At 37.0% G+C, this 25,765-nt stretch overlaps 5 protein-coding genes across 12 annotated transcripts in view; 3 read left to right on the top strand and 2 right to left on the bottom strand.

Annotated features, from left to right (window-relative positions):
- The window catches only part of LOC111804515 (probable serine/threonine-protein kinase abkC), a 5,280-nt gene extending 1,968 nt beyond the window's left edge, over positions 1–3,312 (top strand). Inside the window, exons 2-5 of one of the 2 annotated variants that reach the window (XM_023689346.1) lie at positions 21–973; positions 1,186–1,455; positions 2,136–2,291; positions 2,473–3,312. In XM_023689346.1, coding sequence (XP_023545114.1) covers positions 21–973; positions 1,186–1,455; positions 2,136–2,291; positions 2,473–2,592 — 1,499 coding nt within the window. In that variant the 3' untranslated portion in view covers positions 2,593–3,312. The remainder of the gene's footprint in view (positions 1–20; positions 974–1,185; positions 1,456–2,135; positions 2,292–2,472) is intronic. The other variant, XM_023689347.1, reaches the window with a different exon arrangement.
- A 208-nt stretch (positions 3,313–3,520) lies between these two features.
- LOC111804518 (PI-PLC X domain-containing protein At5g67130-like) lies at positions 3,521–6,636 on the top strand. Its single transcript, XM_023689349.1, has 9 exons — positions 3,521–3,660; positions 3,753–3,833; positions 3,924–4,046; positions 4,132–4,272; positions 5,172–5,270; positions 5,409–5,712; positions 5,799–6,022; positions 6,126–6,212; positions 6,335–6,636. Exons 1-9 carry the CDS (start codon positions 3,655–3,657, stop codon positions 6,512–6,514), a joined length of 1,245 nt encoding a protein of 414 aa, XP_023545117.1. The 5' UTR covers positions 3,521–3,654; the 3' UTR covers positions 6,515–6,636.
- A 274-nt stretch (positions 6,637–6,910) lies between these two features.
- Positions 6,911–10,299, bottom strand: LOC111804516 (probable serine/threonine-protein kinase At1g01540). Its single transcript, XM_023689348.1, has 7 exons — positions 9,324–10,299; positions 9,128–9,232; positions 8,834–8,956; positions 8,557–8,727; positions 8,329–8,458; positions 8,004–8,213; positions 6,911–7,506 (listed from the first exon to the last, which is right to left on the bottom strand). Exons 1-7 carry the CDS (start codon positions 9,971–9,973, stop codon positions 7,387–7,389), a joined length of 1,509 nt encoding a protein of 502 aa, XP_023545116.1. The 5' UTR covers positions 9,974–10,299; the 3' UTR covers positions 6,911–7,386.
- Positions 10,300–11,272: 973 nt separating this feature from the next.
- On the bottom strand, positions 11,273–13,694 carry LOC111804326 (transcription factor SPATULA-like). Its single transcript, XM_023689086.1, has 8 exons — positions 13,100–13,694; positions 12,869–12,970; positions 12,728–12,793; positions 12,574–12,639; positions 12,204–12,497; positions 12,000–12,069; positions 11,776–11,871; positions 11,273–11,654 (listed from the first exon to the last, which is right to left on the bottom strand). Exons 1-8 carry the CDS (start codon positions 13,562–13,564, stop codon positions 11,599–11,601), a joined length of 1,215 nt encoding a protein of 404 aa, XP_023544854.1. The 5' UTR covers positions 13,565–13,694; the 3' UTR covers positions 11,273–11,598.
- A 2,284-nt stretch (positions 13,695–15,978) lies between these two features.
- On the top strand, positions 15,979–25,646 carry LOC111803468 (OTU domain-containing protein 3). 7 transcript variants are annotated; one of them, XM_023687877.1, is made up of 16 exons: positions 15,979–16,238; positions 17,141–17,247; positions 17,552–17,633; positions 18,064–18,213; positions 18,712–18,773; positions 19,481–19,565; positions 19,686–19,832; positions 19,937–20,057; positions 20,653–20,777; positions 20,857–20,954; positions 21,099–21,245; positions 21,327–21,371; positions 22,629–22,785; positions 22,882–23,079; positions 23,164–23,227; positions 25,342–25,646. In XM_023687877.1, exons 1-11 carry the CDS (start codon positions 16,191–16,193, stop codon positions 21,226–21,228), a joined length of 1,155 nt encoding a protein of 384 aa, XP_023543645.1. In that variant the 5' UTR covers positions 15,979–16,190; the 3' UTR covers positions 21,229–21,245; positions 21,327–21,371; positions 22,629–22,785; positions 22,882–23,079; positions 23,164–23,227; positions 25,342–25,646. The 7 variants fall into 7 exon arrangements, with proteins under 7 accessions (XP_023543645.1, XP_023543643.1, XP_023543642.1 ...); XM_023687875.1 differs by lacking the exon at positions 25,342–25,646 and having other exon boundaries at positions 23,164–23,810; XM_023687874.1 differs by lacking the exons at positions 22,629–22,785; positions 22,882–23,079; positions 23,164–23,227; positions 25,342–25,646 and adding an exon at positions 22,098–22,524.
- Positions 25,647–25,765: the final 119 nt, after the last annotated feature.

The raw sequence follows: 25,765 nt of genomic DNA on the forward strand, positions 1-25,765 counted from the left end.
TTCTCACCTGATTGTACCTGGTATCTTTGCTTTTACATGGGGAGAGCTAGCATGTGCCCAAAGAACATTCACAAGCATAGACCCTTATCCATCTCACAATTCTTTCTACATCCGGGCACAAGACGGACATGCCTATTTGATTTCATTACTATTTTCTACTTTAGAAGGCATTATATTATTTTTTAGAGCCCTTTATTTGGCAATCTTGTTCTCACCTTGCATATTGATGGCTCCATTCGCGGATGTCTTTGGATTTCGCTTCAGGAGACTCTGGCTCCAGGTTGTTCATCGTTCACTTGAAAAGGGTGGCCCAGCATTCATTAAATGGGGTCAGTGGGCTGCGACACGACCAGATCTCTTCCCTAGAGATTTATGCATAGAGTTATCAAAGCTTCACAGTAAAGCTCCGGAGCACAGCTTTGCCTACTCAAGGAAAACTATAGAACGGGCATTTGGTCGAAAGCTTTCTGAGATATTTGAGGATTTTGAAGAGCAACCTGTTGCATCAGGGAGTATTGCTCAAGTGCATCGGGCTTCTTTGAAATTTCGATACCCTGGTCAACAAATGAAGCCCATGGTGGTTGCTGTAAAAGTTAGACATCCTGGCGTTGGGGAATTAATTAGGAGAGATTTCCTTATAATTGATTTTATAGCAAAAGTTTCAAAGTTCATTCCTACTCTCAACTGGTTGAGATTGGATGAAAGTGTGCAACAATTTGCCGTTTTTATGATGTCTCAAGTCGACCTTGCAAGGGAAGCAGCACACTTGAGCCGCTTTATCTATAATTTTCGACGGTGGAAGGATGTTTCATTTCCTAAACCGGTGTATCCACTTGTTCATCCTGCTGTTTTAGTGGAAACTTATGAGCAAGGGGAAAGTGTTTCTCACTATGTTGATGAGCTTGAAGGATATGAAAGAGTCAAGTCAGCATTGGCACACATTGGGACACATGCTCTTCTAAAAATGCTTCTGGTAACATAACTTTATATTGTTACTGTAGCGTTGTTCACTGTTTTTCCTTTGAAATGATTTTCATTTATCTCCTTAAAAACCATTCTGTTCTATGCACTCATCGAATGTCAGAAATTTTAGTGTTTTGGATGTCTTTGCACTTGATGGTTTCTTTAGTGGTTAGAGTGTTGCACTTTTCTGAATGCCAAGGAGTTCAACCTTCTTTGTTTCAGGTGGACAACTTTATACATGCTGACATGCATCCTGGAAATATCCTTGTCAGAGTGTCTCATGAAAAGTCCCGTCGGAAGCGGCTCTTCAAGTCAAAGCCTCATGTTGTCTTCCTTGATGTAGGCATGACGGCCGAACTTTCTGGAAGTGATAGAGTAAATTTACTGGAATTTTTTAAGGCTGTAGCTCGTAGGGATGGCCGTACTGTTGCCGAACGTGCACTTAAATTAGCAAAACAACAAAATTGCCCTGATCCCGAGGCATTTATTGAGGTAAGGAATGTGCCATTGTTATTCTTTGAGGTTTTAGGATAATTGTGGTTTAGGTTGTGGAATGCGGAGTTGTTGGGATTTTGAGGGTTGTTTGGTAGCTGCTCTTGTTTCTTGTTTCCATCTTTTTTTTGCAACATCGTCTTTTGGCAATGGTTCTTTGTCTCTTTCTCATTTTAAGGAACTTTCTTTAAATAGTATTCCATTTTTTGGAACTTGAAATTTTGGTTTCTCGTTTCTTGTTATTCTAAAAGACTGTTTTATTGGTTTTTACTTATAAAATGACACGATAATTGAAAATATGGTGATATACTAATTTGGTAACACTTTGTTTGTCAAGTAGGACTTCATTTGTTGTATTCTTAACATTTTTAGTATAAGGGTTACCAAGGAATAATAAGGTAGAAGAAATAAGAAATGGTTTTCTTCGTCCTCCTTGACGCCTTAATATCAAGGACCCTCCAAACTTATTTTTGTTTTTTTTATAGAAAGAAGAAACAATTATTGATCATGTGTTTTTTTTTTAGGAAAGTAGAAAACAAGAAAGGGAAACTATACTATGCGTGGCTTTAGTTCATTGGTTGCTCCTCAGTGAATTTGAGATCGAAATTTATTTGCCTCACGAATTTCTTCAGTAGGTTTGATTCTATTTTTTGCGAGTATTTCTGATCAGCTGCTTACAGGAAGTTACCAATGCGTTTGATTTCTGGAAGACTCCCGAAGGTGATCTAGTTCATCCTGCTGAAGCCATGCAGCAATTACTGGAGAAAGTGAGGCATCACAGAGTCAACATCGATGGAAATGTGTGCACTGTGATGGTGACGACATTGGTTATGGAGGTAACTTCAGTCTGCCTTTGCTATATTGACGAGATCGCATTTAATTCTACAAGTTTCTCCCCTTCGTATTTAGGATGTATTTTTAAAGGTTGCGAGAATTATTTTATGGTCCAATGATGACTGCCCCGATTGGCAAACACTGATACTTGTGTGTGATTACTTCCATTTCTGATTTGGATAGGGCTGGCAGAGGAAACTTGATCCTGCTTATAATGTGATGGAAACACTGCAAACTCTGTTACTGAGATCTGATTGGGCTGAGTCTCTCTCCTACACAATTGAAGGATTGATGGCACCGTAGAATGATGTGTCTGATCTGCTCCAGCAAAACAATTTTGACAACGTAAAGGAGAGCCTACAAATATAAAGCTTAATATGATATATTTAAGTTCAATCTTGTATCCACATCATTCTTTCCACCAAGCTCTTACTTATAATTTTCTTTTTTAGCTCAAATGTCAGGCAGATGCGGTGGATTCTAGGTATATAAAGCAAATAATGTGGTAAACAGCCGAAGATTCTTTTGATTCTACTGTAAAGTTAGCATCTTATGCTCCTGGTAAACAGAAGCAGCTAGGGAAAACATGATCTTCTTCATAGTTGTTTTGATCTCCTACTCAATTGACATAAATAAACCATTCTCTTAACTGCAACGGAGCAGAGTGTAGATCTGTTTCACTAGTAGTACACCAAAGGTGGGTTCGATTTTGTGGATGTACGTGGCAATACATGGGAGAACGGCCGTCTTTGGTCGTTTACAGGGGAGGTTTGTCGTGTAAATATTTAGATATTTTAGACCCATGAGACCTTGACCACCTCGTGTCTAGATTTCCATACAATACTTGTGACAACAAAGAAACATGTTTGTTCGTATAGTCAACGTGTGGTTGTTTTCCCATATTTCAGCAAACTCTTGTGTTGATGTATAATTGGGTGATTGAAGCCCCTATTATTGTATTGAATATAATGAATAGGCTCATTCCCCGTGGTCTTTCCATCTAAATAAACAACAGATCTTCTAGAACGGCGATTGTATTTTGGTCATTGTTTTGATATTGAATAATGAAGAACGTGGATGATAGTTGTATTTACTGTCCATATCTTATATAGGAAAAGTCAGGGATCAAATAAGATTTAGAACTAGTTGTAGTATATCTGTAATTAAGAAACAGAGAGATTATTTAATGGCACTAGATAAAATTAGAAAGTTCAAATTGGAAAAAAAATTAGAAAAGAAGAAGAAAAAAGGGCGAAGAAAAGCGTGTGTGATTTATTTAGAACAAAGGCAAAATCGAAGAGGAAAAAACCTTTACTACAAGAACCCAACTCGTTAGGGAGTTTCTCCATTGAAGGCTTCTCGGAAATGGAGGCATGCCTTTCTCCTCCTCATAATCGTCTCTCTATCTCTCCCTCTAACTTCTCTTTATATTCCAATTAAACTTGTTCCTTCTTCAATGGCAGGGATTCAAAGCATCCATCACTTTCCAATTTCAGCTTCTGGTTATTTCTCTCTGTCTTTTCACCTTCTCTTCCACTCTCGAGGTTTTCGTCTTTCTTCTCAATTTTGCTTGTTTGTGATTATTCTCGCCTCCCTTCCTTCCTTCTCTGATCTAACCTTCTGCTCCCTTATAGATCGGAGAAACTTGCTCCTCCGGCGAAAAATGCGATTCCGGTCTCATATGCGATACTTGCCCTGCAAATGGAAATACCAGACCCAGATGTACTCGCATCCAGCCAATTAGTCCAACATCCAAGGCGAGTCTCCAAAGTCGCCTCCCCTTCTTTGATTCGAGAAATTTTGTTCATAATTTAAGCCCCCGGTTTGTTTGGTTTTGTACAGGTAAAAGGGCTGCCATACAATCGTTACTCGTGGCTTACGACTCACAACTCCTTCGCTCGTTCCGGCGAGCAACCGGCGACGGGATCGAGCATATTGGTGGCGCCCACCAATCAGGAAGATACGGTCACCAGTCAACTTAACGTGAGTTCTCATTCATTCTTTAACTTCTCTCTGAAGCTCTTCCGCTTTGAACGGTTTCATTTTTTAGAATCGACCCTTTTGCCCTGCACACTTTACAACCATTTTCCATTTCTCTCCGCCGCTTTCCTTTTTGCCCTCTTTTTCGCTCTTTAAAATACAAAACATTTCTTCCCAGCCAAAAAGCATTTTTATTTCCTATATATACACACACACACACACATATTTAGACTCTGCATTTCTTTTGAGTCAATATTTTTTTCACGACATTAAATACAGAGTACGACATTAAAATTTTGTTAGTTAAATACTTTATATTTAAATTTCTATTGACTTATAAACGTGGTCCTCTAAAATGTCGGTAACTTAGGACTATTTTTTAGTTCATATATGGAGATTTTTTAACAGTTAGTGACTACAAGAACTTCATTTAAAGAAAGATTTAATTACAGTGAAATTGAAATTTAAGTGGCGAGGGACCAAATTTAAAAAAAAAAAAAAAAAACAAAACAAAGAAATTGATTCGAGTTATTTGGAATCAGCTTAAAAAATGTATACAAACGTAACGGGCAAACATATTTAATTTGAAGAAATGAGATGGAATTGGAATAATCATACATTATTAAATTGTATGATGTGAATAATCTTTTTAAAAGTGGAACAGAGCCAGTAGGTGGACTGTCCCAAACAGCAAATCTCTGTATGGCCGATAATAAAATTAAATTGGTGGGTGGCTGTCACATGCTTTAATTATTCCATTTGGCCTTAAGGCGTCTTGTCAAAGCATCATCGCTCATTTATTCCTACTAATCGACACTCACATTCTAACTAATCCAAAACCAAATCTTTACCCTTTTCTATGCCTAATTTGTGGTTTGATTTTCGTAATGATGAATTTGTAGAATGGAGTTCGTGGGCTAATGTTGGATATGTATGACTTTCAAAATGATGTTTGGTTGTGCCACTCCTTTGCTGGTCAATGTTTCAATGCCACTTCTTTTGTAAGTACTTTGCTTATCATCTATACAATAAAGTAGTGCTGAACCTCGCTTGAAAGAACTTCAAAGCAATGTTCAAAGAACCATAAAGTACAATAAAGTAGTGCTTTAAAGAAAGTGATACCCTTGACTTGTTTCCAGCAACCGGCAATCAATGTGTTGAGAGAAATTGAGAAATTTTTGGGAGCAAACCCAGAAGAGATTGTCACGATCTTCATAGAAGACTATGTGAAGTCTCCACAAGGCTTGAGCAAGGTGTTCAATGCTTCTGGACTGAACAAGTACTGGTTTCCTGTTTCCAGAATGCCCCAAAAGGGTGGGGATTGGCCAACCGTCGATGATATGGTAAAGCAAAACCAGAGACTGGTAGTTTTCACCTCTAAACAATCGAAAGAGGCCTCAGATGGCATTGCTTTTCAGTGGCGCTATGTTGTCGAAAACCAATGTAAGGTCATTCCAATGTTTGTTATTCATGTGTTGTTATAATTCTTATGGCACTTGATAAGCGAATGTGTGGGGATGCATTCTCAGATGGGGACGGAGGAATGAAGCCTGGATCTTGTCCAAACAGAGCAGAGTCGCCTCCAATGGATACAACAACCATATCCTTGATCCTCATGAACTATTTTTCTACTAATCCCAACAGAACAGCCGTTTGCTCGGATAATTCGGCTTCATTAATTAGCATGATGAATACTTGCCATCAAGCAGCCGGCAAAAGGTGGCCAAATTTCCTTGCTGTTGACTTCTATCAGGTATCATATTCCTGCAAGTAGGATAGATTTGCGAGGATGGATATTGAGTTTCAACTAATATATATAACATTGGTACTTGTGTTTCTCAACTTGTTGCTTGTAGAGGAGTGATGGTGGAGGTGCTCCAGAAGCTGTGGATGTAGCCAATGGCCATCTGACTTGCGGGTGTAATAATATTGCCTATTGCAAGGTTTGTAACCAAAAAGCGTTTGAATTGAAGAGAAATAGATACATTTATTACTTGAAAATGCAAACACCTGATTGTATTTGAGAATAGGTTGTTGGCTAACTCAAAATTTATTGAATAAGCAGGAAAATACAACAGGCGTATGTGATAACCCACCGATTTCTCCCCCTCCACCGGCCGCCTTGGAAAGTCCAGTGCAAGGTGCGGGAGATTCCGGTGACGCACACTTAAATGGCAGACCAGCGGAGCTCAGGTGGTTACTTGGAGCAATTTTGGCCGTCACACTGTTATTACGCCTCCACTAGTCATTATTCTGATAGTTATCTTCTCTCCGATGATATTGACAACCAATTGTTGGTTTCAATGTCCTTGCTACGTATGCCAATTATAATGTTCAAATAAATACATTTGAGAATGCTTCTGAAAGTAGTTTTATTTTATACGAGATGTTTTCAATTATGCATACACAGCTGGAGAATGGGCAAGTGAAATGGTGTTTAATGCTAGTGTTAAATGAAATATCACCATAAAAAAGAAAGGTCCAAATCTGTCGAAAAGGGATGCTCAAACATTCATTTCGATGTAGAAATGGGCCAACTTTCATCACCCACAGGTTTTTAGAGAGACTATACATAGCTGTCAAGTTGATATCAATGCTAGAGCTTTGCTACCCTTTCCTGGGTGAAGATGTGGAAAATTCATGGTACACGGAACAAAAGGGACCCCATAATTTATTAGGCCCAATCAGGAAACTGTTTACATAAGCGTACATTGTTGACAAACTGGATACAACTTTATAAGCAATAAATTGAAATTAATGTTTATGAATAGGGTGTGGATGCTCTAGTTGAACCTTTTTCCTATTATTTTCAAATGTATGATATTGAACAGTGAGGGAATGGAACGAACAATGTAAGAAAATAATAATATACCTCATTCCCGAAGACCGTCTTCGGAGGGGCCTTGACAGAGACATGAATTGATTTTATCTTCACTGGTATGAGGACTGGCAATAGAAGCCTATTGACAGCAAAAATGAACTATACATATTGTGATTGACATTGTTGTGGCCGCGTAGGGCAGCTTCTAAATGGAGGACCCGGCGTAATAGCTGCGAATGACTATTCGTTGTGTGTCCCAAGCTGGAAAAGTTGACTGCTACTTGTGCTGAAATTATTCACGTATCTCGTTGTTCATCCACATTGGTTTCACCTAATTCTGTCGCCTGCCTTTCACTTAAACCATCCTTGACATTGTCTGAATGTGAGTTCTCTGGGTTCTTTCCAGTTTTGCGATCCTAAGACAACATTTCAGGCTTGGTTTAACGATCAATATGAAACAAACTTCGAGAAGTTGGAAAAGATAAATGGAGCATTCAATGAACTAGAGGTTCTATGATTCAGCATATCCCATTTGCAGTCTCATTGGAAAGCACAAGAAGCAAGGATCGATTCTATCGAAACTTACTCGGGAACTAACGAACTCTTATGAGGGAAAACCATTTGCAGTATGAATGGTGACTAGCCTGAAAAAGTGAGGTAAATGACTACTACATTCGTATCTTGAAAACTTAGGATTAAGATTCCCTTAGCATATTGGTGATGGTTTGCTCAAATTAAATACTTGCCACTTCAGCATTATGTTTTCATTCATTATCTGAAACTGAGAGTAGATCGATCCATTGATTATGTGTGTCATGGCATTCTGCAACTCCTAACTCCTAAATATTAATAAACCTATCCAAGATATATATATAGAACAATAAATGAACTTCAAGTAAACTTTGTTTCATACCCCTTTTAAGGTAGCCTCTTCAGCTTCAAGCATATGAATAATGTGTCCCATTTTTGGCCGCTTCTGAGCATTTGGGTCCACACAGCGTAATGCAACAAGAAGAGCCCGCTTTAATGCTCTTGAAGTAGGCTTTTCAGAAAGCTTTGGATCCAATACGCCCTCCGGGTTACGGTTACTAACCAATCTCTTAAGCCAATCGATCAAGTGTACCTGTAAATTTTAACCTCTGCAAACTCATAATCGAACAAAAGGAAAAAAGGGAGATCTGAAGAATGGTATATATACAGCGCTTAATAATGATTTTTCTTCAAAGTATGGAGCATACCTCATCTGGAGGACGACCATAATCCACAGGGTTCCTTCCTGAGATTATTTCCATAACGAGTATTCCAAAACTATACACATCACTTCTTTCATTTAGCATCCCCGTACTTGCATATTCTGGCGCTACATAGCTGTTAAGTAGCATAAATCCCATTACAAAATCTAAATTCACACATGAGATACCCACAAGAACGTATATAGAAACATCAAATGATATACATGTACGCACCCAAATGTTCCCATGACTCGAGTTGTGATATAGCTATTATCAGAGCATAGTAGCTTAGCAAGCCCAAAATCTGAAACCTTGGAATTCCATTGCTTATCGAGTAATATATTGCTTGATTTGATATCCCGGTGAACAACCTTTGGTTCCAATCCTTCGTGAAGATAAGCTAGCCTACATATGCAAGTTATAATACATTAATGTCAAGAATGTAATGCAGGCCGGGGCTGGGGGATGGAGAAAACTCAAGCTTCTACATTGAATTGAAGCTAGACAATACCCTTTAGCGGTTCCAAGAATGATATTCATTCTAATCTCCCAGGTAAGAGGGCTGAAAGATCCCACATCCCCATGAAGCCATTGTTCCAAGTTTCCATTATTTATGTACTCGTATACAAGCATCCTATCACATCACATGGAGAAGAAAAGGCAGATTTTATTGCTCAACATTCAAAGATTAAATGCAAGCATACAAATGAAAATAATGGAATGAGTGAAGTTTCGTCTTTAGAACCGCAGGCAAGCTTTTAAAGAAAAAGCCGCAAAGGTATTTGGGGGGAAAGAAACAGAGTACCTGTGAGCACCTTCAGCACAGTATCCAAGTAATCTAACTAGGTTCTTGTGTCTGACTCGTCCAATTGCTTCAACTTCAACTTTAAACTCCTTCTCGGCTTGTCCCCTACGAAATTAATGATTCTTTAATGCAAGTCCCAATCCACGCACTAAGGCAGAGGAAATCAAGGTTGAAGAAATATATGAAAAAATAGTACCTATTGTTCAGTAAATTCTTAACAGCAACCTGAGTTCCATCCTCCAATATGCCATGATAAACAATTCCATACCCACCCTCACCGATTACATTATCGGGGGCGAAGCCGTTAGTGGAAGCTTCGAGCTCTCTGAGAGTGTACCAATGCCCCCAACCCAAATGGGAAACTTCAGGCACCACCATAGGCAACTGATCACCACCACATCGGCCCTCTCCACTGCCGTGCGAGGAAGACGACCGACCTAGGCGCTCAGGATATGAAATCCTATGATCCTTCCCGATCTCAATATGAATCCTGTTCACTCGCTCTTCGTCCTGAGGCAACGAAAGCAACGCTTGGCGCTCAACTCCGGGGATTACTTCCGGCTCGACCTGAAAATGAGCTCTACTACTAGGCTTATTTTCTTGGTTTTGAGCGAGGGGCTGCTCGATTCTGATCTCTTGGATTTCTTTGGAGACGATTGGAATTGTGGGTTTGTGAGAAATGTTCTTGCGAGAGCGTTTAGAGGCGATCCAAAGAGAAATAAGAAACAGAAAGAGCACAAAAGCTGCTCCTACACAAACCCCAAGAACAACCCACAAGCGTAGGCCAAAAATAGAAGTCTGCTTGGAGAGCTGGTCGGTCATGGAGCCTGATTTGTGGTCAGACATTCATTCAATCAGTCCGATTATCATCGGCAGGAAAGAAACACAGCTCCTTCTACACACCCGCCCTAAACGAAAAGAATCGAAGGGATAAATTTATAGTCGGTGGTGACATCAGAGTTGGAAGAGACGAGAGGCAGTGAAAGAGAGGGATGATGAGTAAAGGAAGGGAGAGAGAAAGAGAGAGAGAGAATTGGGAGTAAGAAGCAGCTGGCATGATGGGACCTTTTGGAATCGATAAAATCAGAGTCCCAATTTGGTTTGTTCTTGGGCTTCCCACTAAATTTACGCGGGCACAGAGATCTTCTTTACAAACACCATCCATCATCATCAAACCCTGCCCTGCCAATGCCAATGTCAATGCCATGTGAGAAATGGCACTCCTTCAACTCACAAATTTCAGGCTGAAGCTCCACGCCAGGAATATTGATTTGAGTGGTTATGAACAGTAAGAAACCGGATCCAATTCCCTTTCCCTAAATAGTAAACCCAGCACCGCAGACTTCCCAAGTATGGATCACCCTCTCATCATTGGTCATCTGCTCCGGCCCACTTCAAAATTCTTCTCGACCCAACTATAAACTTTAGCATCCGTTTATTGGATGACATTTTAACAAAATATTCTCAAACTAGATTTTATGAACATTAACTAAGCCATTAACATTTTCACCTAAATTTATTTTGATCTCTTCTTTACTATTTTATAACCTTTTAGAACATAGTTTTTTTTTTTTAAAGTGAATATGGAAGTTTCTTTTTAACATTTAATTATTTAGAATTGTTCTAAAATCGTCATCTTTAATCCATCCAAGATATTGTTCTTCAAAGGTAGATTCTATGCTTGACTGGGTGTTAAAAGTATTTTCTTAATTGCAGCATTACGGTACCTTAAATCCAAATTAAAGGGGTTGGAATCAACAATCGTTGAAATATTTTTAAAAGCAACTATGATTGATAGTTTTTCAGAACGGAAACTTGAACAGAACAGTCACAAAAGAGCTATATACTCTAAAACTGACATTTTAGTTTGATTAGTGTGTTCATATCACATACGTATCGAACATTTGGACACTGCAACATTTTCTGGACATGTATCAAATTCTTGCCAGTGCAATAAATGCGTTAGAAACTAGTTGCACGAGGTCAAACTAAGTCAACACTTGTTATACATGCATCATATATCAAAGAGACAAATATGACAAAAATAATCAATTTTAATGGATAAACTCAGGTTTTATGTAGTATAAAAATAATATACATTTTTAAAAACATATTTAATAAACGAGCCATTGTCGGGCTAGATTTAAAAAATGACATGTCGTGTTATATGTGTCGTCTCATAGCTTCTTAGCCCAAAAATAAACAAGGGATCAAAGTATCATTAACTAATCTGAATACAGAGTAAAATACATAAATTAGAAACAAGAAACGTGGCTAGACCCCAAAAGATGGATGAGAAAAACGAATCAACGCCGGAGAAAAATGAGTCAGATTTGTACAAGACAAAACTATGCAGATCCTCTCCATAATTAGCCAGCTCTATGCAACATTTTCCCATTTTCAGAGTGATTTGTCAAACGCAAGTGAATAATTTGAAGAGAATAAGAATATATAAAGGGCGACAGAAAATGTCAACAATCTTGATCATTGCAGCTCTGTTGTTTCAGTTGCTCTGCCTGTGTTGATGCTGATATGTGAACCAAAAGTACAGAAAAATGGCAGAGAAACAAAAAAGGAGTTGAATTCTACCCATTAAAAAGGGAAGGGAATACAAAGACTGTGCTCTGGAGTGTAATTTAGAAGCACACCTGATCGATTTTCTTCAATGATGCACGGTTCCAATGAGACGCCATTCTGTAGTTCTTGTAAATCAGGGGGCGCTGGAATGCTATTGGGGCATGACACTGCAACAAACAAAATGAAGGATAATCTTGTTTTGTTGATTCTAGTTGATTTGACCATTCTCATGAAATCATCAGAATAAGTCATGGAAATGGAATATTGTGGAAGGTTGGTAGATCAAATTACTCACAGAAGGGAGTTGTCTCCGATTGGCCGATCGCATTCACTTGGTGATCTCGCAGTGCTTCTCTGCAAATCTCCTTCAAATGCAACATGGAAAGCTCAAGCATTGTCAGTTTCTAGTTTTTATTGAGAAGGGACTTGAAATATTGATTATACTCCTGCTTTCAACCTTATACTAACAAAACCAACCTATAAATTATTGGGAAGTTACCTTGGACTTCGGGGACCCACTCAAGTAAAAGGGAACTAGGTGAGTTTGGATGGGCGGGGCCAATTCAAATGGAGTTTGTGGATTAGTTCTTCCAATGTCTGACATGAAAGGATGGATGGAGGCAGCCTTTTGGTCAGGCAAACTGAGAAAGATCTGGTTGGGTCTCTCTTGGTCAGAGGGAAGTGACCTGCTTCCTTCACCAAAGTCCATTCTCATGGGGGAAAGTTGGAGATATTGCAAACTTCCAGGCAAGTTCATAGGATGCAAACTCAAGCCATGTCTCATCGACAGCATCTGATTGATGTGAATAAACCCAGAAATGAACTTGGAGAATGTTACGATCTAAAGAATAGTTGGAAAATACACCCACCTGAAGTTGAAGTTGAAGCTGCTTGAGATATTCGATTGCATCGTCCAGCATCGAGGCCTTGTCAGTCTGTTGCACTTGAACCCAACAGAGCTCAAAAAAAGGGAAGAAATCAAAACCAAACAGCAACAAAATTTGGAATTCAATTGTGTGTTACCTTGTTAGAATTGGGGACCAGATTTTGCAAGGCCTTCATTTTCTCATTAATTCTGCTCCTTCTTCTCTGCTCAGGAAAGGATCAAAATAAAAAACGAAGATAATAACGTTTCGAAAGCAAAATAAAAGGAAAGAGAAGTACCTTTTCAGACATATTATGAACTTCGGCGGCTCTGCTTCTCTTGGAAGAACTGCGAGGATTGGGCTTCGTAGGCAGGTCGTCTTCAACCAATGCCTCCAGACCCTACTACGCATTTACACAAACACAATGTGTGGATAAGAAGGTCACCATTCCCATTCCCACCAGCTCAAGCCTCAGAAGGGAAAAAAAGGAATGTAAAAACAGAACCCACGAGTGGAATGAAGTGTGTACCTCACTTTCGCATTCAAACTCATCGTTTTCATACTGATCACTAGCTCCGACATGTATAGAAGACGCATTGGGTGGAGCGGGTGTGGGACAAGAGCGCAAGGGATCATGTACTACACCGGAAGATGAGAAATTTGCAAATTGTTCTGAGGCATCGACGGGGGAGATCTCTTCAGGAATTGCATTAGGCGGCCCGTAAGGAGGGGAAATGTTATGGGTTGGAGGGGTGAAGGCTCTAATGTTGCAGGTGAGCTCTGAGAAGATGGAGGGAGAAGGAGAGGAAAAGAGGAGAGAGGAGTGGGGAGCGGCGGAAGAGGAACGCAGCAACATTTGTTGCAGAAACAGAGAGATTTCATCGGGAGGGGAAGAAGAGGAGACGGCGGCGGTGGCGGTGGCGGTGGCGGGGAGTGTCCACGTCGAAGAAGAACATGCATTTTGATCGCAATTGTTGGAAATGGAATGGTCCATTTTAGAGGGATAGGAAGCGATGCACGGCAGTGCTCTAAATAGTCATTTTAGGTTGGGTATTGGGTTTGTTGAACATCGTCCGCTCCGTTGGTCGGCGTTGTATCCTGTAATCTCTCCGCCACTTTTCTGCCCGGAACTACTAGGCGGGTTACGCTGTTTCCCCCCCTTAAAATCATACTTCCAGCTCTATTTAAATTAAACCTTTTAACAAAATTTCATTTTTCATTGATTTAGTGGTTTGAACCTTCAAATTTTAAGGCATATTTTATTATTAGAGATATAATATCAATTTATTTAATTTATTTGTATATTATCTTTTACGAAAAGAAATACTATTATGTTGAATCTCTAACCAACCTTTTGATCGAGAATATATATATATAATTAATTAAATTATATTTAAGTTAGTGATCCATACATTGTTATATTATAAAACGATGTATTATAAAAATTACAAGTTTACATTTTAAGGAACTAAAGTTATTATATTTTTTATATTTTAAGTAGGATTAAGATATGTTTAAAAATTAAGAATATAATTTTTTTTAAGTAAAACTAAATTACAAGTTTAATTGATTTAATTTTCAAAATTAATTTTTTAATATGTAATTAGTTTTTATGTGTTAAATGGGTTTTTGAATATTAAATATATTAGGCATATTATAAACTTTTGAATTTTATATTATTTTTTAAACTTGATAACTTCGTATTAAAATGAAATTGAATGAATGAGGATTTTCCAAATTTTAATTAAGAAAAAATTGAAGAGATTTAAGAAGCTAATTAAATCCTAAATATAAAACATGTTTAAAGTTAAATACAATTCAAGCACTGAAGACAAGGTGATTATTTAATGCGTTAATGAAAGGTGTAGAAGACGCGCGTAGATAGGGCGTGAGAAGGAGGATGAGGGTTTGAGCAGCGTGGTCTGAAAATTGTCAGTAACCGAATTGTGATTGGAGGGTCAATGATGGTACAGTAATCTCTTCTATTATTATTCTATTCTTTCCCCAGCTATGTCTGCTTCTGTCCCTCGCACGTGACCCCCACCATCTAATTTTCATCTAATTCACACAATTAATTAACTTTTCTCCATAATCTGTGTTTCCCATTTTACTTATCTACAATTTCGATAACATTCCACCATCTACTTTTTTGTATTATTTTTCAAACCCCTTTTCACCGGTATTTTGTTAGTATTGAATAATAATAATAATAATATATAAAAAATCATGGGATGGGAGATACAATGAATTTATATTTAATTTAATCAATTCCAAAATTTCCCATTTTTTACTGTCTCGTCTTCGTAGCAAGGAAGGACAAGCATACATTTCCTCCATGCCTCCTCTAATTTCTTCGCTTCATCAACTTTAGAAACAACGGAATCCACAACACTTATCTGAGCCCATCCCCATGGAGTATGGCATAATGAGTACCGTAGATTCTAATCCAATACATACGCTCGATATCGTTATAACTAAAATAGTAAAATGTAGGTGAGACAATTCATCATAACTAGGGGTTTTTTTTTTTTTTTTTAATCTAAGTAGGTGTTTAGATTATTCCATTGAGGTAAAACGTCACCCACTACTAATGAAAGAATTATGGTTATGTTTTTTTTTTTCGTGATTATTAACATAATTTATGTTTGTTTTAAATGAACATACTTGTGTTTTTTAAATTCTTATTTTAAATCTTCGTAAAAGGAACTATTTATTTATATTTTTCTTCAAAGACAAAAATCCATAAAACGATCCCACAACATCTATACGTGCAATTTAATACCTTGGGAACATACCATTTTCTCAAAGTGAAGGCCCACCAATCAAATCACAAATCGAAATTGATCAAATTGGAGTCCTGTAATATTAATAAGAGCTATAGGATCAAATAGTGATGAGACTGGAAACTCGCTTGTGTTTGAATGTCGATTTGATGTATGATGACATTACTTGATAGAGATGGTAATACTTTTTGTGGACTCGATCGTAGAGAAGACACGACATCCTTTTGCCTAGTCGCACCTTGTCACGTTTTATTTATTGACGTCCTTTCTTTCTTAAAAAATGTTTTTAACAAAATAATTTAATCAACTTCTTCAATTTAATTTTCATAAAATAGAAATAAAGGCGGCAAACTTTAAGATTTTAACATTTTAGTGTATTAAGGTTATTTTTAAAATTGGAACAATTTAATTTCGAATTTCTTATCAGAATCTATTGTTAAATTCTATTAGAAAATATTTAGAACTAAAGATTTATAATTATATCTAATTATTGTCTAATCCACCTGGGATGGTATAATATCAGAAATCATATAATATTGTAAATTAATCATTTACTTACTTAAATTAATAAATTATTATACGATATCGAAATCCCTAATATATCAAATCATGATAACAGCATATGTTCGGGACTCTGTTATTGTAGAGAACTAAGAAACGGGAGGGATCGGGGTATCTCCGTTTGAACAGCGGCGCGCAAGACAGGCTCAGTAACGAACAATTCTTGGAACATAGGCCGCAGCCTGAGCCAAGTCTTTTGATATCCAACACAACCAAAACACAGCCGTTGCTGTGAGTCCTCAAGCAGCGGAAAGCGTTGCTCAGGATTTTGTGGGAATGGTTAAAACTAAGCACCAAAAGTCCAATCCTAAGCGACACCCGCAAGTAATTCCTTCTATCTCTCGTTTCTCAAATCTACGCCTTCTTTCATTGTGCACAACGACAACCCTTATTTTCTTGTTTAAGCTCTTACCTCTGTTCCATTCCTAATGCAACGCCCAATTGTGTGCTTATGCTGGCTCATCCCAAGTTATCATTGGGGTTGAATTTACCCCAATTTTTCTGAACTAGCTTCATGACTATTATGCTAGATATCAGTTTTATCATTGTTAAAGCTCAGTGATTGCTTAAAAATATATCATAACTTATATTTGGGTTTAGTGATGCTGTACTGCAGAATCAGAGCCCGGACTTTAGAATTCAAATATCCTGCAATGTCAACCTAATCTTATTTGATATTAATTCTGAGTTTTGTTTGTTTGCGGAGTGTTAAAGAATATATGAAAAGATTAAATATACTCTAATTTGTAGGCCAGATTTCATTGGGTCGGGTAATCTAACAATTATTGGTTTGTTTAGAAGTAGTTGTTTAGTAGTAGCTTTTAGGTTTTGTCAAATGAGCATAATTCAATGGTTAAGTCACTAGCAATCTTCTCTAAAAGTCAAAGGTCGAATCTCTATCCTTACAGTTGCAATGCTATATATATACACACAAACACACACACAAAGTTTGTTGCTTAGCAAGAAGTTTTGGGTTATTTAAAGGGAAGAATATGTCTTTGCAAGATACTTCCGAGGTAAAAGGTAACATTAGTTGGTGGCTGGAGACTAGCCAACTTCCATTTCTCCGGACATGTCCAGTAAGCTTCATTGCAACGAAGTGGTTGATTAATATGTTCACACTATACATTACAGTCTCTGCTAATGCATGCCTCGAGCTTGATGTTAAGCTAGATGATCAGAATTTCCTCTAATACTAGTTCCCTGAAAACGGTTTTGATTGGCAGAACAAAAAGCCTGGAAAGTCACCTGATATTTCGCAGTTTCGTGCTCAGCTTGACTTGTTGAACCTCAAAATTGTACAAGTGACCGCAGATGGTAATTGTTTTTTCAGGTCAGGAATGATTAGATGAATGCATATTATTCTTGTTGAGAATCGTATATTGCTAGTAGTTGCCTGAGGATAGGGCCTGGGAGATGTCATATTTCCTTGGTGGTTCCATTTGTACCTCTTCTTTCAATCAATATATTTATATACTGCATAATGCATATAACTCTAAGCTTATGAGATTTTCGTTCATTTTTGTTTCAAATGGTCTGCATGCTTATCAATTGACTTGTCTAATGCTCATATTTTCAAGAGATTTTCTATTTGGCTTATGTTTTTTTGAAAGTTACTCTTGTATAATCTCAATAAGTTGCAGGGCCCTTGCAGATCAGTTAGAAGGGGATCAAGAGGAACACGAAAAGTACCGGAAGATGGTCGTACAATATATTTTAGTATGTATCAGGAACTAGCTTCTCATACTAACTCTGGCATTGTACTTAACCATACTTTCTTATAATGAGTATAAACTTTACCTAGTACACATTATTTTTTAACCTTTAATAGTAACTACAATATGTTAGTATTCCTTATGCACTGCTCCGTACAATGTGTCTAGATTACAAAAAATGTGGAATTTTTTATTTGGTCTACCATCCATGATTTTGTTATTAATTCCTTGCAAAATTTCCGTGGATTAATTTCTGTCTGCAGTAGATTCTACATTGTCATCCAATTATGCTTCAATTTGGCTCATATCACTTGCATTCACGTAAAGTCACACACTTGTTTCATTGGATTTGTCTACTATCTCTCTCTTCCCCCCCGCCCCCCAGCTTCTTACATATTCTTATCATAATATGTATTATAAAATGTCATTAACAGAAAAACCGTGGAACATTTGAGCCATTTATTGAGGATGATGTCCCATTTGATGAATATTGTGAGTCCATGGAAAAGGATGGTACCTGGGCTGGACATCTGGAATTGCAGGCTGCTTCTCTTGTTACTCATAGTAATATATGCATTCACCGGGTGAGAACTCTCTACAAACCTTTGCGTCCATTGTTTCTTTCCGGAAATTTTCCATGGTATCTTCAAAATTGAAGAACCAAGTCCGCATTCAATTCTTTGAGCAACTATGATGACCAATGTAGTGCTAACTATGTTGAAGTGCAGAACAAAAGGGTGCTTTTCATGCGCTAAGCCTGTAACTACTACGAATTGTTTAACAGGACATGTATTTGAGTATTGAAACTATAACTCATAGCGGCTGGGTATTATGTTTTAGTATTTATATTTGTGATACAAAATTAGGATAACAATGAGATATCAACTGAAAATTCCTGAAGGTTAGGTTTCATCTAATGTGTGTGTTTGTGTATTAATTTGTATTAGTTGACTTTAATTATTGTGTTTGTCCGTCCCTCAACTTAAACCTATAGACTTGTCGTTACTACTACATGGATATCACGAATTATGTAATACTAGTTGGCCAGGACCATTGTTTACTGATTGCTTGTAAATGTATAGATGTCATCACCTCGTTGGTACATACGAAATTTCGAGGATCAAGAAGCTCGTATGGTCCACTTGTAAGTGTTAGATGATTTATATTGTACATTAGCCGTCAAATTTTCTTATAAATGACTGAATAGGTATGAAGAAATTTGAATATGAAGCTAATTAGGTACAATATTTTTGGTGCTGTATTTATGTGAGTGGTAATAGATGTCCTTAAAATAGATGCTAATAGCTTCTTATTGAAAACTTAAAGTATATTATATTTGGAAACACATGCCTTGAAGTATCTATTTACAAAATACAATCATAAATTTGTAGTTCTATTCAGCAGTTTATGATAAGACCATTAGTTTATAATCAGTCAATTCTTAGGATCTGCGTTTTGAGAAATGAGATGGAAATGCAAATGATTGAAAAAACTTTGTTCTTTGATATTAAAGTAAGTATGAAAGAGAAAGTTAACGTGACTGAAAAGAGTTTTGAAGTACATAGGGTTCTAGTTTCGTTTATCATCACAACTTATTCAAGCATAAGAAAACCAATGTTGAAGCTGGTATTTAAAAAAATCAATCTTAAATCATATTTTTCTGACTATGTTGGTTGCATTTGTTATTGATGTTATATATCATCATGGTGTGGGATAATATTGCCCGTCAACTATTATCTGTGTGTTAGATAGCACTTTATCTGCTTGTTAGAGTTTAAAATCTACCAATATTTTAAAATGATTTGGCATGCATTACCTCTGTTTTGACTTCGGATTGAAAACTTTACCAAGATCTTATCACGACGAGGAACATTACAATAGTGTGCGGTTGAAGGAAGACACATGTGCTGGCCCAGCCAGGCTAATTACAATCAAAGTCAGTTTCTGTTTTTCTTTTTTCCCTGAATATATATTTATTTTTGGAAGTTTTGCTCATTTTCACTGACAGATAAAAAGCAATATATTAACAGCCCATTTTATTGTTTTGCTGTGGAAGGGTGATACTGTTCCCTCAGCAAGCTCACTTCAAGCAAAAGTTTTCTCTACGAGTTCTCAAAAGAGAGGTCAAAGTGCTATTAGTCTTGGAAATATCAAGTTAGTTATGGCAGGTAGTGGTTGTCAAAATTCTAAAGAAGTTGAAAAGGTGATTACATCATGCTAAATATTGGTTTCCCATGTCCATCTAATTGATTTTCTTATAATGCATTTACTATTTAGTTAGGAGTTGTGCTTTTCGTTTGGTGGCAGGTTTTGGTCCAAGTCGATGGGGATGTTGATGCTGCAATAGAGTTTCTTGTGGCAGAACAAGCAGCAGAAGAACACAAAGAGCCAACTGAATCAACTTTGTGTCATATAGATTCTTCTTTTGGTAATTTCAGATTATCAATTTTCTTCCTTTCTAGAAAATTTTGTGCACATACGCTACATTAAAAGCGGAAGAGAAAGTGGTTTTTTCTTTTTCCTGAGCTACTGGAGAGGGATATGCACTTGTAGAAAACTGTGGTTATCTACTCTCCAATAACATGGAATTTGTGACAAAAAANAAAAAAAAAAAAAAAAAAAAAAAAAAAAAAAAAAAAAAACGTGGAATGCAGATAACACTGATGCTTCCCTGATAATTTAGTGACGAGTCTTGGTTTGGAGTTTGCAGTCTTATGCTCTTATTGTTTATGTTTTTTTAGTGGGTTGAATTGGCTCTGTTAGTTTTGGCTTCAGAAAACTTCAATTTGTTACTTTCAATAGATGTCGTAGTTGAGTTTTGCCTATCACATAAATGAAGGTGGAAAATTTTTCATCTCATTTTTCCTTTCACCTGCCACTCACTCTGCCGGAAGAAAATGCCAGAATTTTTTTTCTTTTTTTGTTTTTTTTTTGGAGTGACAACGCTTTTGCTCAATATTTGTGTTATCATTGAATTCTATAATTTTCCTTCAATATTTATCAAGATTTCTGCAAAAATTCAGGTAGCGATGAAACAAAAGATTGTAAGCAATTGGAAGAGCGAACAGAAGAGAAGCACAACAAAGTTGATTCATCTAATCATAACACTAAACATTCTATTAGCAGCAGTTCTCAATCAGACGACAAGGTCTTCTTTTATATCATAATGCAATAAATTTTGAGTACAGTGGTCGTAGCTGCTTATATTTCTCCCTTTCCCTTATCAGAGGATCCCAAGGAATAAAGTCTGCCCATGTGGTTCAAAAAAGAAATATAAAGCTTGTTGTGGATCAGTTGCTGCCAGTTCGTCTGGCAAGTTTATAGTGTATGATTCTCGACCTTTTTATGTTTTTATGGGGAATATCATACCACTTGTCATCTCCGCCCCCACATGCATCAAAAGAGAAGACATGAAATTTGAATATTTAAAGGAAAATGTATCCATAATATGAAGCTGCTCTCGTTACAGGAACAAAACTATCGACTCTAAGAAGACTAGAAAGGAAAGGAAAACGGGCAAAAAAGGTGGACCTGCTAAAGTTGAAGTGTCCTCTGGATCTGATGGATTGCCACATGACTTGGGAGCTCTTTGTATTTGATCTTCATCTGGCCGCATGTATGCCATCTAATCAATTAATTCTGTCTCACTCGTTTCTCAGAAAGTTTGCATTGAGAACAGCGTTCTATTTTGTTTCAGGAGGAAGCATTTTAGCTGCAGCTTAAAGAGAGTTTGGAATCACAGGTTAGGGACAAATTAAACAGTCTTCCTCTCTTTCAACGTTTTCTTTCTGGGGTTTTGCGACTGATAATTACCAATAATTTTGGATGTTTGAAGGATTTCCCCCTGTATTTATCATCACCCTTGTTATTTTGGATAAAGGATACAACTATATTTAGAAAAAAAGCGGGTACAATTTAAAAGGATAATGACGAAGCAATCCCAAAAGGGAGGGAAAAGACTAATTACAAGAAAGAAAGAAAGACTATTATATTTGTTTCTAACCCTTATTTCCAAACTGGTAAATGAGGATGACATTAATGAATTTGATGTTGGTGAATCATAAACAAGTAAGCAACTTGTGTCTTTTTCAAGCTCACTCAAGATCATCATACTTGTCTCAAAATATTTTCTTATTTCTCTCCCACTAGACAGCATAAAATGTGCTTCATCCACAAGTTTGGAGTCTTTCTTACCATTTTTTTCTTTACTCAAACCTCAAGTATTGCGGAAACTCATAAAAAATGAAAATGCAAACTATTCAATTTAAATGTTCTTATATCGTGAACTGTAATTCTGTTGTTTTTTTAATGTTTTTTTTTCTTTTCACTTTAGCATAATTCTGGGGCACTGGGAATGCCCCAGATGGATGACCCAATTTTCTTAGCAGGGCTTCCTTAGTATGTTTTAAAGAGTTGCTTTTACATAATCGTAATTCATGTCATACTGATGTCTCTAAGTTCGGTATAGATGCTGGTGTAGTCTATCGCTGATTGGTGGTGGGATTTTCCCACTAGAATACCTCAGTGGTTATTGGGAAAATGAAGGGCGGTTGTTTCCCCAACGTACGTCTATGCAAGGCTGGATCTTTGTTGAAGCCAACTGGACTTGGAAGTATAAGTATAGAAGCAGCAGCTCACAAAATCTGTCAGCCTATGATCAATGTCGTTAGTTTATAGAAATGTAAAATGGAACAAATGAAATTAGCACCCTTTATATGCACACAAAATATAATCACAAGTTCTCTTGTGGAAGATTCATGGAAGTGGCAGATTTGAGAAAATGCAAAGACTTAATTGTATCAACCAAGAAAAATTTGATGAGATTTAGCTGAGATTACATGTTTTCCCTAGTGTCTTGGCCTATTAAGGAATAACATTTCGAAATTTGTTTGTTATGCACTTGCGTTCTGTAGTATTCGTGTAATTGCCTGCCGCGTGATCTTTAAGTGGCTCCGTTATTCTTGCATTCAATTGAATTGTATTGAGCTATGATTCACAGGTCGTTTTTACAGTTCCCTTGGTGTATAAACATTCCCCTTGGTTTCTTGGGTCACCGAGCCTCCAAGAAAAAGTATTGCTCTTTTACTCTTTCCAGGTTTATAGGGCTCCTGTAGAGCTTGATTTCTAAAACTTGGCGAGTCTTTGGAACCTAGAAGGTAAGAAATGGCGCTGAGAGGAGATCAGCTCCTGTGAGTTGGTTGTTTACTATCCTCAATGATTGAAAGATAAACAAGTTCAGTCATAAACTGCAGACGCTACGGAAATCCTTTGGCTGGGCAAGACCTCTCTTCTATGAAAAGGCGGCATGTTCTTGAAATATTTATTTCAAGCACGTGAGACAGCCTTAAGATCCACCATGTCGGACCAATAAGGAAGCTGCCCTTTGCCTCCCTACAATAAGTTTGCTGGAAAGAATATAGTGCACGTATATGTCCGTCCATTCAGTAACAGTAAGAACCTCATTTTAATGTCGGTAGGTTTACACAAGAAAAATATGTCTCTAACTTAATTGACAAAACATTTGTGTGATGTAGGAGGTCAAAATCGCATCTTTTCGGGACCACAAAGTGATTGTGCAGTACTTGCTCTCGCTCTCAAGTAAGTCAACAAACTCAAACTTAAATTGTCTGCGACAAAAGAGTCTATTTTTATAACTCTACATGTTCTTGAAAAACAACTATAGAAAACGAAATTAGAAGAAGTTATTTTGAAAGCATTTCAAGAAAGCAAGTGTTACATGCTAGCATGCAATAAAAGACAACAATAACATCGATAACATATAGTTTAGATAAGAACATTTGGCAATTAGTTATAACATTATGAGGTAGAATGACTATGACAAACTTATACATGAAAAGAGACGAGCACAAACTTGCAAAAGTAGTCGTAAATGAAATGAAGACACAAAAGTAAACAAATAATGAAAATATAAAGGAGTTGTCATAGACATAGACATGTAGGATGGACAATAAGGCTTGGGACAAACATAAGCATAAGAAAGGCACATGGTGGTAAATGGTCCTCCTCTTGAAGGACATCCCTCATACAGACCTGTACTAACTGTAGTACTCTTAAGGATATGGCTAGTAAAAAGTCGTCCCTACTTATCTCTTTGTATGTGGTCATTTGGCATTTGCCTTGTTTGCGGTACATTCTGATTATAAATGTTTTTTTCGCATTCTTGCCTAACTATTTAGTAAACTGTTAAGAATTTTGTCCAGACGNTTTTTTTTTTTTTTTTTTTTTTTTTTTTCCCTTCTCCCACAAAGGGTCAAGAGCCAAATTTGTTTGTTAAAACTCATTTTTGGCTTGCCAGCTTCAACACGTTTCTTTAATACATACATATATATGTGTGTGTGTGTGAAAGTGGATAGAGTTAATTTCTTGAAAGTATTTATTAGTAAATTAATGTTGAAATTACTTGTTCCATGGCTAGCAAGAAGCGATTCCATTTGAAAGGGGTATCTGAGAAGTGGCATGATTTCTTTGCTGCTTCTAAAATGAGAAAGTTGAGAAAAGAAAAGTTGGGTTTATAAGAACAAGTTGGGAAAAATTAGAAATTAAGACGTTAAAAGCATTCCATTTTTAGCATTAATTAATCTTCCATGAAATGAGTGGGTAATCTCATAAAATTTCCATGTTTTTCCACAATTGAGGATGATGGGAATTCAAGAACCTTCCTTTGGAGGAAAACAAATTGGATTTGATCAAACCTTGAGTGTGGGAAAATTGGGCATAACCTTAAATGGCAAACAATGAGTATGAAAAATTAGTTTCCAGAATTACAAACTACGTAATGCACCCTCTCACTCCCACTGCCTTAATTTGGAAAACTCTGTTTTGATTTGAGAAAACTGTGAGGAGTGGTTAATTAGCAACAAACAAATCATAAACATGAAGGTTTATGGGAGTAATAATGTTAGGAGGTAGAGGCAAGAGGGTTGAATATAGGGCATACGGGTTAACATAAAAAGTTTTTAGCGTATTAAAGGATGTAATTAAAGCCATTGGTTGGGCCACAGGCAGAGGTGAGGTGAGTAGCGAGTGCCCCTAATCTCAAAATCTCAACAAACCCACTCTCCCAACTTTCCAAAACAGGAAACCCTTCACTTCACTTCACTTAACTTGGGATACTCATATTGTTACTATTATTATTGTTATTATTATTATTATGTAGGGATTGTGTTCAATGGGAATACGGCCTTCCCTGCTCTGCCTCCCTCTAAAACCAATAATACACTTTAAATTTAATTAATACTTGAAGAAAGAAATAATGTTGGTACTATTCATGTAGTTATGCGCACATGCACACATATCCATCAAGTCTGAAAGATGGATTGAAAAAGACAATTTTGAAAGTTATGAGGCAGTTAAAAGTGTTTATTAGGCCGTAATATTTACAGAGGGAGGGGGTTAGAAAAGAAAGTTATAAATGATCAATTCAGAAGTTGAAAAGGACTTATGATATGAGGCATTAAAGAAAATAACATGAGACATTAGAATGGGAAAGAAAGAGTTCTTCTTCTTCTTCTTTCTTTGTGGTCCAATCCAAACCCTAATTGATATGAATAAGATGACACCCATTCACTTTTATCACATCATCATTTCATAATTCTCTTCACAAAATCTATTGTTTTTATTGTTTTATTGCACAAACTTAGGGATTCACTCTATCCCCTCTTATAAATTTTATAACCCTAAACCATTTGCAGAGGTGAGAGATAGAGAGAAAGGGAAGAAAAAGAGCAGAGTGAATTATAGGGGAGAGGATGGGGAAGCGGAAGGCGCATGAAATGCCATAAATGGAAATCTGTGGAAGCCTTCCGTCTCACAAAAAGGAAACCATTTGTGTGTGAACCATGAAAGCGATGTAACGCACTCAACGCCAATGCCAATGCCATCCCTTTTCTACACTCTAATTAATGCAATTTCACAAACCCTTTTCTATTCCCCCCACCTAATCGAATCAGATCAGATCAGATCAGATCAACTCAAATATAATATATAGATTCCAAGTTTTCCCCAATGGGGATTGTGTTTGTGTTTCAGATATATATAGACGCATAGATGCAGGCATTTGCTACGTTACCCGGTGCTCTACCGCTGTGTGGGACAATAATTTAAGGGCACGGCGCT

Source organism: Cucurbita pepo, chromosome LG10, assembly GCF_002806865.2.
Source record: "Cucurbita pepo subsp. pepo cultivar mu-cu-16 chromosome LG10, ASM280686v2, whole genome shotgun sequence".
NCBI classification, from domain to species: Eukaryota; Viridiplantae; Streptophyta; class Magnoliopsida; order Cucurbitales; family Cucurbitaceae; genus Cucurbita; species Cucurbita pepo.